Source organism: Kryptolebias marmoratus, linkage group LG2 (genome assembly GCF_001649575.2).
Source record: "Kryptolebias marmoratus isolate JLee-2015 linkage group LG2, ASM164957v2, whole genome shotgun sequence".
In the NCBI taxonomy this organism is placed as follows: Eukaryota; Metazoa; Chordata; class Actinopteri; order Cyprinodontiformes; family Rivulidae; genus Kryptolebias; species Kryptolebias marmoratus.
Genome location: NC_051431.1, coordinates 14,740,980 through 14,755,751, shown reverse-complemented (window position 1 = coordinate 14,755,751; position 14,772 = coordinate 14,740,980). Strand labels below are relative to the sequence as shown.

At 38.3% G+C, this 14,772-nt stretch overlaps 1 protein-coding gene across 1 annotated transcript in view; it reads right to left on the bottom strand.

Moving 5' to 3' along the window:
* Positions 1-3,720: 3,720 nt before the first annotated feature.
* Positions 3,721-14,772, bottom strand: part of pde3a (phosphodiesterase 3A, cGMP-inhibited) — a 58,784-nt gene continuing 47,732 nt past the window's right edge. The window contains exons 14-15 of the mRNA XM_017434088.3: positions 13,154-13,412; positions 3,721-12,780 (exon numbers count right to left, since the gene is read on the bottom strand). Coding sequence (XP_017289577.1) covers positions 12,455-12,780; positions 13,154-13,412 — 585 coding nt within the window. The 3' untranslated portion in view covers positions 3,721-12,454. The remainder of the gene's footprint in view (positions 12,781-13,153; positions 13,413-14,772) is intronic.

The window sequence follows — 14,772 nt, the reverse complement described above, 5'->3', positions numbered from 1 at the left end:
AATTAAACAAAATAAACATTTGAAATATATGAGTTTGTATGTAATGTATGAATATAATATACAAGTTTCACTTTTTAAATGGAATTACTGAAATCAATCTACTTTTTCATGATATTCTAATTTTATGACCAGCACCTGTATTACCTGTCAGTTGATCAGCGAGACAGAGAGGAGGATCGTTACCTTAGTTAAACAATAATCGGTTGGTATGAAATAATTCAGCCATAAGTCTTGGCTGTATAAGATTGGATTGGATGCTTAAGATGAGTGGAGCAACAGCTCTGGGTACTTGGTCTCTGTGCAACACTCCTGCTTCTGATTGGGGAAAACAACCCCTCCACTTTGACTGGCAGTGAATGGAACTCCAAATGTGATGAAAATAAACTGCACATATGGACATTGCTAAAGGTAAATCAAACTTTAATGCTGATGATAGTGTAATGTACTAAGTTGCATCAGCTACAACAATCTTTAAATACTATTTAGGGCTCCTCAGTCAAGGTGCATTAAAAACCTGCTTTGCCTAGAAAACTGTTCAAAATCAAAGTAATTTAATATGTCACCTGTTAAGAAGTTGGTATCAGAATACAAGCACAATCTGGACACAAACACACACACACTTGAAATCAGCTCCAAAATCACATAAATCTGAAGGAGCTCATTAAATAATGATGAAATAACATTTTTATTTAATAAATTTCCTAATTGATGCATGCATTTATTCGTTAGAATGGCTCAAAAAAATCCAGGCAGTTTGGTAGAAATTAAAAACTAATGCAAAGATAGATGTTTTGATTTCTACATTTATGTTGCTGTGTTTATCCTTGATACCACAGAGTTGACATCTTGGCACATAAGTGATAAATTTTATAGTTAATAAATAGAAAATCTGCTTTTTCTTCTCATGTGTTCCAGCTGCCTATAGCACCTGATCCATTCAGTGCTTTTGGTCAGAATAATGGTCGACATGGCTTCTTATACATAACGCAGTTTGAGTAAATCATCGAAGATGCTTTCACGGCACATTTTAATTGCTGCTACAGTATTTTCACAATTCCATGCCAAGTGTAAGGGCTAAATTCTGGAAGTTTTCTTTAACTGAGGACATTTTTACTGGATTGTGATGAACAAAAAGGCTAAGATAGCAGCTACACAGCCAGTTTCAACATTTATTACTTTCTTAACTTGTCAAACTAATTTTTACTGGCTTTCTCACATATTGCCCTTATTTGCTCTTAAAGCACCAGGACACTATCTGTATCTGTTTAAGGTAGCAATGTATACCACAGCTGGGTCTTACCTGATATGTACCAGGCTCATAACAGCTACATATCGAGTTTGAATCGGCTACCTACAGTCTATGTACCTGGTATGTACATACCAAGTACATAAGTGCCAGGTGCGTACCAGGCAATAACCAAATACCAACCAGGTAAATGCCAAGTACCAGGGAAATTTATATTCATGAAGAAATATTTTATTTTACTAATTCAATTTAATGTACAGTTACGTTTTGTGCTGGGTAACACCCTGACCCTGTTCTTTACCTCATCTCTTGTTGGATGTGCTTTTTTCATGAGTTCACGAGTAAAAAGCTAGAAACGCACATTCATGACATGTGGAAAGTGTGCTGAAGTAGTGTGGTACTATTTATAAACATAGCTGTCAAATCAAGCGGGTCTTAGAAATGAATGTAAAACTTTCGAGGGAATGTGATTGGTCTGCATTGGTCTCTCCTTTTTCATCCCACATGAAGTGAGTCCCAGCTTGGTTTTCATCCCCAGGATGATGGATTATTAGGAAGGAGGAATACATGAAGCAGAAAAAGTAAGTGAGTGTGCGTGGTAGCCAAAGAGGCAGAATTACAGCAAAGGTGAGGAAGATATCATAAAAGCTTACAAAAATGAAGGTTATTAAGGACCAGGCAAAAGAAGCCCTGAAGTGTGTTCATATGGATTTATGTTATTCAGAGATAACACTTTGTAGGCCCTCTGGCTTGTCCATAATGACCCATGTCTGTGAAACTTCATGCATCATAAAAATTCAAAGGCAGAATATTTGTTAAAATATGTATTCGGCCCCAACTTCTGCTACATATCAAAAACAGATGTCTCACAATATTTAATACACTCAGGGGTGAATTTGAGAGGCTGATGCAAAATCGATCAGACAGGGAGTGCTTTAAAGAGAGGACGGCTTCAATGGAAACAAGATTAACAAAGGGATTACTTTTGATCTGTACTCGACAGATCACACACTCTATTTATCAACTCATCTGAAATACAAATCTAAAAGCAATTTGGTTATATTCCACGGCAGAGGTTAAACTTCTTGATTCAGATGATTTAAGCATAAACGTTCTTCACACTCTTAAAGTAGTGAGTGTTAAAGAAAAGTGCCGTTGAGGAAATGTCTTATTAAAACTATTATTAGAACGACAGGAATTCATTAAGAAGGTGCAACAGACAATATGTTGTGAAATGTGATTTTTCTCAAGATCTCCATTCTTTTCTTTTCTTATTTTTTTTTAGTTTAGCTATCATGAAAAAAACTATTATTCAACACATTTGTGTTTTTAAAAAAAGAAGCTTTTTAAAAAGCAGGACCAAAATTTAGTTTATTGCAAATTACATGCTTTTGTTTGCACACGATAATGCCACTGACTGTGTCTGTGTGAGTGCATGTGGTCTGCTTGCAAAATATCCCATGAACCACCTGACAGAATTCATTGCAACTCTCAGAAAGTCATAAAATCATTGGATGTACATCTACATCTGATTAACTTTTGGAGTGAACCTAAATCAAAATGGCTGATAGAAGACTATCTATCTATCTATCTATCTATCTATCTATCTATCTATCTATCTATCTATCTATCTATCTATCTATCTATCTATCTATCTATCTCATATAAAACAATATATTATATATGAAATATCTATATAAGTTCACATATATGTGTTAATCACTGAACAGACTTTAATGAAACTCTTAGAAAGTTATCATTTAATATATTTCTACAACTGATTAACTTTTAAATCCAACTTGATTCTGAATGGCCCTCACAGCAAAGCAACTTTAGCCAATAAAAAAAGTACTAACTCAGTCAATTTGATAAATTTGAGCTATAATTTGGTGAGTCATTCCTAACGTATACCCCGAGCACTAACAGATTGCGTAAGCTCTCACAGTATGTGATTGAGCATAATTTGACCAAACAAGCTAAAAGGATTTGAGTATTTTGAGTTTCTTTTGTATCAGGTTTCTGTATTTCTGTCTCATTTCTTGTTATCCCCTGTGTTTAGTTTAATATTAAGTTCTTGTGTGGTTTTGCTCCCGGTGCCCTCTGTGTTCCCTGTCATTATTGACCTGTGCTCAGCTCAGTACTTCACACCCATCTGCACCTGTCCCTCGTTTGTAATCAGTCACCTGCATCCACTTACAAATCACCTTCACTCCATATAATCTCTTCCTGTTCCTCAGCTTCCATTTCTGGCTCATTGTTGCTAAGATGCACTGTCTAGGTTTAGGTCCTTGTGTTCTTTGCTGTACAGTAAGATTTTGTTATTTAGGTTTTGCTCTTTTAAACAAATCCATTTTCATTTGAGCGCCTCCTGTGTCTGCCTGCATTTGGGCACCACCTTCCTATCCACAGACCTGACAAAAAGTCCAGCCTTTCTCCCTGTAGGAGGATCTTAATTCAAATCTCTGGCATGAAAAGGTTGCAGACCATATGCATTCCTTTAATTAATTTATAATCTTATAAATGTGCGGCTGTTGGGGGAAAACAGCAAAATAACAAGAAAGACACAGGCAGCATTTATAAATCTTATTATTCAACAATAGTCACAAAACAACATCAACAATGCTCTGCTAGTGACAGATTCTAATAATCCCAGTATATTGTATAGTTACTTTGTAATACATTATTGAGAGGCACTTCCTGTAAGTCTGGCAATAGAGGAGCTACAGTATTGTGTCTAAATTACAAAACAGTAAAAATAAATACTTTTTTTTTTCTAAAAGTTTTCCTTTTTCATCATAATATACTTCTGAATCTGTACAGTGTATAATTTTATACAAAGTCAAACAATATCTTGAAATCAAATGTTCACTTAAATACTGGTGGATCATACAGTCCCCCCCTCACCCCCATCCTGTAGGTATTGCTACATTTGTTAAGTGCAAGATACTGGAGAGAGAGGGGGGAAAAAACGAGTCTGTGAAGCATCTGCAGGTGTAGATAAAAAAAAAACACACCAGCCTCGTCTGTCTTGCTTTAAAGATGGAGGGGGGGAAATGACGTTGTTTTGGTTTTCTTGGTGACATATAAGAAAAGCTTTCATACAGTCTGTACATAAATGTGAAAAAAAAAAATTGACACAAGAGCAAACCTCCCCCCCAGTCTTAATCAAGCTGAAGCAACAAAGAATAGAAAAACGGAGTGTTTTTGGTTAACAATGGCTTCAGTCTGAGAGCAGAACAGTTGGCAAGTTTCGTTGTCGCGCTACCAAAGCCTGTCGACACGGCAGTGGAAGAAAAGTAGGAAAGATGTGGTCCTTTAGTTAACCGCTGACGAGTCTTAATTCGCTTTAAAACGTCTCTTCTTTAACATTCTCGGGTATCCTCACCGAGTTGTAAATGAGTAAATCGATTCTCCATTAAGGGCTCATATTGTTCAAATCACCAAAATGACAAACTTTTTTAAAATAAAATAAAATCTTTGGTTTGCACAAGTTAATCCAGTTTACAGCTCCTCTGTTCTTCTCAACAAACACTCATCCTTGCTTTGAAGAGCTGAATGGATTTATACACCCTCTGCCTTTTTACAGAACCTTTTACAAACCAAGGAAAACGAGTTATGAATTGAAGGTGATTACCACTGATCTGTCTCACTATGATGGTCAAAATTAAAATAATTAAAAAAAAAAAATTATATATCTGTTGTTTCTTATATTAAAATTTTCTTTTAGATTCGACACAACAAGCAAAGTAAAATGAAAGTTTCCCCCTTTTAGTTTTCTGGCTGATTAACTGGTTTGGTTTCACTGTATAAAGGTTTATGTTTAAATAAGGAATATATGACGTGTATCATGTAATAAAATGTCAACTACTTTGTTTACTTTTTCATACCTTAAATCCTAAGATTGGACAGACACGTGAAAAATTCTTGTCATTGTGCTTGACAATGAAAACCTGCTGTTATCATTTGAGGGGGTGTGATTGTTTGTTTGTTTTTTTAAGTTGATAAAGGTTGGAGGTTTTCCAACAAACTGTGACTCTGTCACAAGATGAACAGCCTTAATGTGGCTGAATCATAAAAATAAAAATCAGGAAGATGGGGTGACAGTAAAAAAAAAACTGAAAACAATTTTCCATCTGATAGAAATTGTTGTAAAACACCTTAAATAGGTTACTTTTTATATTAATTTTAAAAATATATAATACAAGTTTTCAGACAGTTGGTTTAAATAAGCAAATGATGCCTTATCTCATTAACAGTTCTGCTTCGTGTCAGAAAAAAAAACTCCCAAAAAGTTAGTTTAAGGAAGTATCTCACTGGACCTCGGTTGAGAGTCTAGAAAAATGTCTCGAAACGTTTGCAGGGGTTCTCAATTTCCTCCCGTGAGGCTTGCAATCTTGTCACTTGAGTTTTGGACATGTTCAAAAACAATTAGTGAGACTGTTTTTCCTCTCTGGGCGTCATGAACCCACCTGAATTTTGCTGTGGGCATCTCCATCTCATTTAAAGAGCACTGCAGCTACATTAATCAATTAAATCATAAACACGGGGGAGGTTGCTGAGGTGGGTTCAAGGCAGGGATGTTGTGGGCAGCAAAATAATGTGCATGGTCAAGAATATAGTTTTGCAAGCTGCACACACAACAGTAACTCATAATTTTAAAAAAAATTGCAGTCACACGGCTCTCTGTCGCAAACACTTAGATTTCAGTGACACTCCAATTTAAAAATGTTCTTGTTTCTTGTAATTTTCTCACAGTTTTGAGTCACCATTGAGTCTCCAACAGTTGCAGCCCAGTGAGATACAACCTTTAGTCTTTCAGCATTAGTTGGATATGCTCTTAGTACCCTGTCTGTCATTTTCCTCGTCAGACTGATGGCCTTTTTTATACAAATCAGCTACTCTTTACTGTACACTTTAGTTCACAAGTAATCACCAAACAAACATTGTCTTTAAAGCCTGGATTTACTTTGTATTTTGCTCCAGACATGCACCCTTTTTCATGACTTGCATAACTTTTATTCGACCTAGAGAAAAAACGAGTCTACTTTTTATGTTTTTGTTTTGTTTCAAGCAAAGCTATCAGTCTATGAATAAATAAAACTACGATGCAGCAAAGGTACAATATTAGCAGCAGGCGTATTAGAGATGCCTTCTGAAATGCTACAGATCTCTTGCCAGTGACTATGAGAAGCATATTATGACTCTGTGCACAGTGTTATGGAGATTTGCAGGCTTGGTCAACCGTCTTTGCCACCGCTGACCTTGTGATTCTACAGAAAGGGTCACACATTTGCCCCTAACAGTTACCTGCATATTGCTTTTATTCTAAAAATGGATGCTTTGCATTGCCAATTTTGTGAGAACTTGCACAAAATAGAGGCGAAATTTATGTGGCAGGCATTATACAAACACAGATGAGATGCGTAAAAAAAAACAAAAAAACAGCAGATATAACTCTGCCTCCACATGCATCAGGACTGTTTACAACAAAAACTCCTAATTCCATCACAGCTTTGATTTTCTTCTTTTTTTTTTTTGGAGTGTCTTTTTCTCTTTGATTGTTGCACTGTAGTGTAACAGCAAGAGGCCGGCCTCCGAAAGGAAGGACAAATGAAAGTCTGTTTCAAGTCTGACTCACTTGATCTTTTGAACTCTTATGTAAAATTTAAGCAGATTGTGTCGAAGGAATCTAGAAAAAAGACCAAAAATGGAGGTATAGGCTAAATATAAAACATTGTAACTGTATAAGTAGCAAAAGAGGTATTATGTATTAAATAATGTGTATTCAAATTCTTCATTTTTTCATTCAGTTATGTGGTTATTTTTAGGACAGCTGAAGTTATAAGCTACCTTTCTGTACAGAGATTCAGATGTGTCCTAGCAACAGTTCCCAGCTGATACCCAGACCCACAGCTGTGTAGATCAGATGTATTTAAGGGTCCTTATACCTGCTATCAGTAATATTAACCCTTTAAAACAATGCAACTAAACACCACTGAAAGAAGACCGGTGCAGGAATGTTTCTTGGCTGTTACAGAGAGTCCCAAATGTTTTTTTTTTGTCTATTAGCTAATCCTACAGTAAGCTGTCCGTGTCCTTGAGTCCTCATCAAATTACCAATAAAAGATCATTAAATTGTAATAACAATAAAATAAATAAAATTATAGGAAAAAAATAAAATGGTGAAATAAATTTAAAAAGAAACAATAGACTAAATTAAGTAAATAAGTTTATGTTGATTTAAACTTTGTACATGAATATCCTGTTAAAGCCATAGTACAGCTGTTTTGAGGCGGGGTTCTGCAGAGAGGTTGCAATTGAAGTTACTCATTGCAATGTCGTGAAGTTTGGTCAAAAACAAATCCCTAATTTAAGGAACAAAATCTACACAATATTTTAATGTGGCCCTAAGTTAAAAATCTGTAAGCAAAACTTGTGAATGGCTGCCAACTACCATGTGCGTTTGTTTACCTACGGAAACAGCTGAAGTGACTGAAAACAGGTCAACAATGGTGACGTCCATGGAAGAGCGGCAAGTCTGACAATTTTGATGTGCTCGTACATATTTATGCTCATATTTGTTGAGTAAACTGTGCAGACAAAAAGGTAGGTTAGGTTGAAACGGTTTTGGAAAAGCTGTGTGTGTCTAAATGCCAAGTCCTGTCTTTATGGTGCTTCAGCTTTAGAATTATGTTTGTATAAATAACTCATTGAGGTTTTCCAGCTGTCAATGCAGTGATTTAATGCAGTAAAGGGATTCATACCTACAGCAGCGGCTGTAGCACTTCCAGTGCAGCCTGTGGCGCTTTTGCCAGCGTGACCGTATAATGCTAAACAGTGTTGAAAAGGTTTACTAAAACTGTTTGCAGGAACCGTTCTTAAATTTTAGAGTGGAGCTGTTTTAAGATGGCAGCAGATCACTTTGGTCTTTGCCTCGCTCTGACAAGCCATTAACTCGTCAATCTGGTCAGAATTAAACTCTAAACTGAGGTCGTTCAAAGAGCTATGTACAACAGGTAAGATAATAATTATTAATAACCTTTCTACAAAAACTCACTTCAAAAGATCTAAATGGTTCCTTTAAGCTTTTTAAAAGCAGTTTATTTTTGTTTTGAAAGTCTAGTCATCTACCGCCGGAAGCACATCTAAGCCTTTAACCTTGAATTAAAACACAGCAACAACCCAACACTACGACTAACTCAGGCATCCTAATTCATACAATTACAAACACGCTCTCAAGTTCTGCATCCTTCGGTAAACAAGGGCAACAAGTAGCCGCGGGTATTGTGCTGCACAGTTTAGCCCTCCTGTGCACAATGGGCATTTAGATAACAGTGCAACTGATACAGCCAAGGATTTGTGCCGTTTTACAGCAGTATTAGCAATCTCAGACTGACGAAACTGTGTCACTGAGGGGCAACTCCTGCCAATAAAAAGAAGAAAACAAGTTTGTATAATACACTGAATGGCTTGTTTTCATCCAGCAGGGGAGAAAAATGTCTGCAGGTTTGTGAACATTAAAACATAATCAGTGTAATCAATACTTGTAGTTATTTTGTGTCTCTTCAACTTATTTTCGAGGGATCTGTGACCGAGTCGTTGAAGCACAAAAAGAAAGCAGCACTATTCAGTTGCTTCATATAGTATCATTGCTTATATAAGTACATCTTACTGCTTAGCCTATCTACTTCAAGTCTATTCCTGCTACACCTCTCAGGCAGCGTATCTATAGAGTCTTTCAGCTGTAATAAAATATTTGAAAAAAAAAAAAAACCTGTTAGGCTGAATCCATCAATCTTCTACTGCTTATCCATAGTGAGGTCATGGAGGCAACACGTCCAGGAGAGAAACCCAGACCTCCCTCTTCCCAGCGACTCTCTCCAGCTCCTCCTGGGGGATCCCAAGCCGCTCCCAGGCCAGAGAGGAGACAGAATTCCTGCAGGGAGTTCTGGGTCTGCCCCGAGGTCTCTTCCCAGTGGGACATGCCTGAAAAACCTCCAAAGGGAGACGTCCAGGAAGCACCCTAATCAGATGCCCATTAGACTTTAGGAAGTGAAAACACAAAGTACCCTTAATGTCACAGCAGATAAACAGCGATGTGCGCTTCTGCAATACAGACTGCAGCTCATCACGTGATTTTGATTCTAACCAAACTGGCTCCTCTTCAAAGAGTTACATCTGGAAGAATCAGCTGAAATATATAAAGAAAAAAAGATCTGAGACCCCTCTGACCCTTCATAAACAGTTTCCTGTAAAGCTTAAAAGACTTCTCCTTGTCCCTGCCTTCCAGTTTCATTACAGCGCCTGATTACTGAGGCTGTTCTTCTCCGTGTTCACACTGTCCTCCATCGGCACCAATCTGGATCTCTGAAGACATCAAAGGAGAGCCCGAACACCACCTGTTAGGCCGCGTGTTCTGGTTTACGTGAGGATACAAATACTGGGTTCTGATCGGAAAGCTTTTCTCTGAACTTCACTTCCTGCTGAGTGACTGCATCAGTTTCTGCTTTTCAATAAAGTGCATATACCAATTAGTCTGATGCTTCTTTTCTTTGTTACGACTGAAGGCTGACTGCACGTTCAAAACACTTTCACTGCCCTTTCAACAATTTTAGACTGCAGCTTTTGATACTCTCTGTCAATCCTTAATCTTACTTGAATAAACAGATTGTTTCCACATTTTTTCTATTTTTCTGTTAGGATTATATAAAAAGCCTGGCTGACTTTGTTCTAACCGGGATGTCTATTTTTTTGTGGGCAAACAGCGCCTCCTGGATGTCAATGATCTTCGCAGCGTAGTGAAGTCTTGTTAATGCAAATCTTCCTGAGGTGATGGCAATGGAACCGTGACTCAGCTTCATTTCATTTAAAAAGATTTTGCTTAAATACAGTCATGGGACAAAGAAAGACCACCTTCTTTCAGTTCTAGGGTTTTACCCAACACAACAAATTCCACCATGTCAGTAGTTATTTATAAAAATGCCAAATGGAAAGGCTGAGTGAAAAACTAAGTCCACCATTGCTGCCTACGAAGGATTTAAAGGGGAAAGTAGCACCCAGGTGCTGCTGATCAAATGCATTGATTAACTGATCCTCATCAGTGTGAGCACCTCTATGAAAACAGGGGGTTTACCAGCTTGCTGCTTTGAAGCTTTCAGGAAAGACATCAGCATTGACCTTAAAGTAGCAGCTGCTGCTCCTCTTCAATCTGGGATTGGTCATTTCCTAAGAAGGAGTTTATCATCCTACAGGGAGAAAGATTATTCACAAGCAGAAAACATTTAAGATGGCTAACAATCTTCCAAGGAGTGGACGTCTTAGCAAATTCACCCCAAGGTCAGACCGTGTAATGTTCAGAGAAATTGCAAAAAACCAAAGAGCTCCATGTCAGACTCTCCAGGCCTCAGTTAGCAGGTTAAAGGTTAAAGTTCATGACAGGACAATTAGAAAAAGATTGAACAAGTGTGGTTTTGTTTGGAAGGGCCGCAGGAGAAAGCCTCTTCTCTGTGAAAACAACATGGCGGCACGACGTAGGTTTGTAAAGATTCATCTTAATGAACAATGTTCTTTGGACAGACGAGACCAATGTTTACCCATATTGAACAGCACTGTGTTAGGCAAAAAACAAATGCATTATATCAGCACACACACCTCATACCAACTGCCAAGCACGGTGGTGGAGGGGTGAGGATTTGGGCCTTTTTTGTAGCTACAGGACCTGGGCTCCTTGTAGTCACTGAGTCGACAGTGAACTCCTCTGTACCAAAATATTCAAGAGTCAAATATGAAGCCATCTGTCTGACAGCTGAACAAATCTCTGCAGACCTCAATAAACTGACATAATGTGTTAAGAAGAGTGGGTCAAAATTCCTCCACAACCATGTGAAAGATTGAAAAAGTCATACAAAAGACAACTACTTCAAGTTATTGCTGCTAATGGTAGTTATATAAGTTGTAAAGGTCATGGGGTTTCCCACACAGCTTTTCCATTTTGACTTTGTTCTTGTGTGATAAATAATGACACGGTGTGCTTTTGTTCACTTGAAATTAGATCTGAATCACTTTAGAACCTGGCAAAGACCAGACCATTTTTACTATGTCCTGATACGTAAAACCCAATAATTAAATGCGAGGGTACTTCCTTTTTCCCATGACCATACGCTTTATCTTTTGCCACTCTTGCAATGTTGTACAAAGATAAATCACTTTGTTGATTGTGTTCCGGTAATCATGCTCCTCTAGGGGCATGAGAAAACAAATGTCTTAAAAAACCTAACAAAAGAAAAGAAGAAGCAGTAAATGTAAAATACCAAGGACACTGGAAGTCTTTTGTATTTCTGCCTTCCTGAGTTGTGCAGCCTTGAAACATGTAGGTGTGCTGTGGAGTCGAAGTAACAGAAAAACAGGAAATGACTGCTAATGTCGTTTGTCGTGGAAAAGACTTGTTTTTGTTTTTTATATTATATATATATATATATATATATATATATAGGGAGAGAGAGAGAGAGAGAGAGAGAGAGTCTTCCTTGAGCAAGAATAAAGCTTTTATCAGCAACAGGCGTTTTTGTCAAACTTCTTTTCTGTTCCGAGTGTGGGATGTTTCTGCTGCAGAACTGAGGGTGTTCATGAGTGAAACCTGTGGAGGGGGGTTTGGACTAAAGTGAACTCCTCAGCCTCCATATGTGAGCCACGCTGCCACACGTTTTCCCTGATTTCCATGCCATCTTCCTGAAGAGGGAGTTCGCTGCACATCTTCAGCCAGCTGGACGGCTGCACTGAATGTTGATCGCGTGGGAAGCTGCAGGAAGAGTTGAGTGGTGATGGGGGTGGGGGGTGGTGGCGGCTTTGAATTAATGCCAATCACTGGTGGAGCAAATGTGAAAATCAACGTGAATGGTCTGGGTCAGGTCAGGGCACCAGATCCAGAGTAAAATAACCCTAAAATTAAAGACAAACTCAGTCCATAATCAGTATTTCTCTCATTCTTTTTCGTCTTCTTCTGTTCATCTCTCTTCCTATCAAATGTACATACCAGTCCTCCAACCCTGTTTTAGTTAGGCACGTTTCACCCAAAAACATCTTCTACAGTGTTGTGTCAAAGTGATGTGCTGGCTACCATAAAAAGAGTTTAGTTCGGAAAGTAAAAGCAAAACATTTTTAAACAATGGTCAGATTCCTGGTTTAAAGAAGAGGTCAAAGTTTGTAATCTCATTCGGGATCTTCTTCTTCTTCTTTTTCTCCTGAACTCTCTGATTGCGGAAGGGTTTCTTCTTCCTCTAAAGCCGACACTTCTTCCCTTTCGTCGAGGTCGTCCGCCGACTCTTCCTCCTCTTTGCTGGCTTGCTCTTCCTCCTCCTCGCGGATCGCTGAGATCGGATCGGAGAGGTTGCCTAAGCCGTTGGGCTTTTCTTCCTGGGCCTCCTCTGAGGCCTCCGCTGCAAGCACGCACTTCCACATTTCGTGGTTTTCCAAAAGGTGCTGCGTGATCTGGCAAAACACTTTCCGCCTGTGCACCTTTTTGGTTTCTTGTTGCTCTGAAACACAAAAGGGAAACAGTGATACAAATTCTTTGGAAAAAGTTCATTAATCATGTAGAAACATGAATTTAAAAACAAGGTTGGGTTTCCTGGGAATTTAGCTACCATACCCTTATTTTCTAAATGCTTTTGAAATGTTTTGATAAGTAAAAAGATCAACTCTTTACAAGGCAGGTCTTTATTTTGTTAATATTTATGAAATTACATTCCCTCAGATCCCAACAAACATCTAAAAACCACTCATGCTCACACCTAGGGCCAGTTTACAGTTACAAGTTAACCTAACATGCATTATTTTGGACTGTGGGAGAAAACTGGAGCTCCCGCAGAAAGATTTCCTACAACAGTAAAAATGACGAGACCGACATACGGGAGGCGTCAGAACCTGTCGAGGCTTCCTCATCCACCGTGTCCTCCTCTTCTGTATCTTGTTCCTCCTTTCCCACCTCCGGATCCAGCTGGTCGGACGGGTCGACCCAGAGCCCCGGCATGAGCGCGGCAGAGTCGTAGGACGAGCACAGAGGCCCCACTATGTGAGTGATGAAAGACTCCTGCAGCTTGGCGAGCTGCGGGGCGGACCGGTCCATGAATGGGCTGATGGGAAGGCCCAGGGCAGCTTCTTCATCACCCTGGTGGGACATAAAAACAGTTATTTTGCGAAAATATAACGGTGCTGGAAAATAAACATTATGCCCTGTAATGACAGAATTTATCATTTAGACGACATTTTCTCTGGGCGCAGAACAGCTCGGCTTGATTATTCACACGACACCGCACATGAATCACATTCAAAGTAAGCTATTACCAGCAAAGGTGGACAGTAAAGGCTTTGTCTGTGTCTGTGTGTGTCTGTTACCAATCTTCATGTTACAATATCTCGTGAACTACTGAACAAATTTTAATGCAACTTGCAGAAATTAATCATTGGATGTACATCTACAATTGATTACCTTTTGGAGTCAAATTGATTCAAGACAACCGCTAAAGTTCATTGACATTAAAAAGCTAGTAATACCAACTAATTTATTATAATAATAATAAGATAAAATAATATAATTATAACAAGAAGATATTTAGTATTAAAATATGATATGGTGGTAGCTGAGAATCATCCTCAAAACATACTCCAAGTGCTAAGAGGTCGCACAAGTTCTTGTGATATTGCATGAGAATGAACTAAAGGTTTGTCCAAAGCAGCAATAAATCCATTATTTTTCAACATGAAATGATCTTAGTTTAAAACTATGGTATGAAAGGAGGTGGGTGATATGCATTTGTTTAAGGAAGGCTAGTTAATTTTTAATTTTCTGTCATTATTTAATCATTAAACAGCTTCAAATGATACAAATTGAGAAAACTCAAACCAGGATTCTGTTTGTCGACACCAAACCAATCCTACATTATTCTGAAAATATCTGCATAAAATAGTTGCAAGAGATGCACAGTGAAAAATTCAGACTGTGCCTTATATGGAGAAGCGTACAGGCTCAAACATGTGATAAATATAATTAGAAAGTATTCTGGCAAATATGGATAAACTCGCTCAGTGAAATCAGAACTCAGCTGTCAGGCACAGAGAGTCCCAGATACACAGCCTCCGGGTGCAGACTCCTGAAACTAGGTCAAGACGACTACAAATAGAGGAAGATCAGTTCAAACTGTAGCTAATCTGTAGCTATCTGCTCCTTCAGATGAGACCGAGGAGATTTCACATGGCGGAGCTACAATTTGAATGTCTGTGCTTCACACAGTCCAAATAAACCTCGACAGAAAACATTCAAATATTTTAAAATATATAGGCTTCTATTATATCACATGCACTGTAATCATGTTACTTGGGCCATTCTGTTTCTTGTCCTTGAGAGGCTTAACGGTCCTGTGTGTCTAATGTTCCATCCACAAACATGGCTAAATGCAAATATTTGAGAGGAAATGAGGAATCACTTCTGCTGACTGAATCCCAGGTGCTTTTTTTTTTTTTTTTTTTTT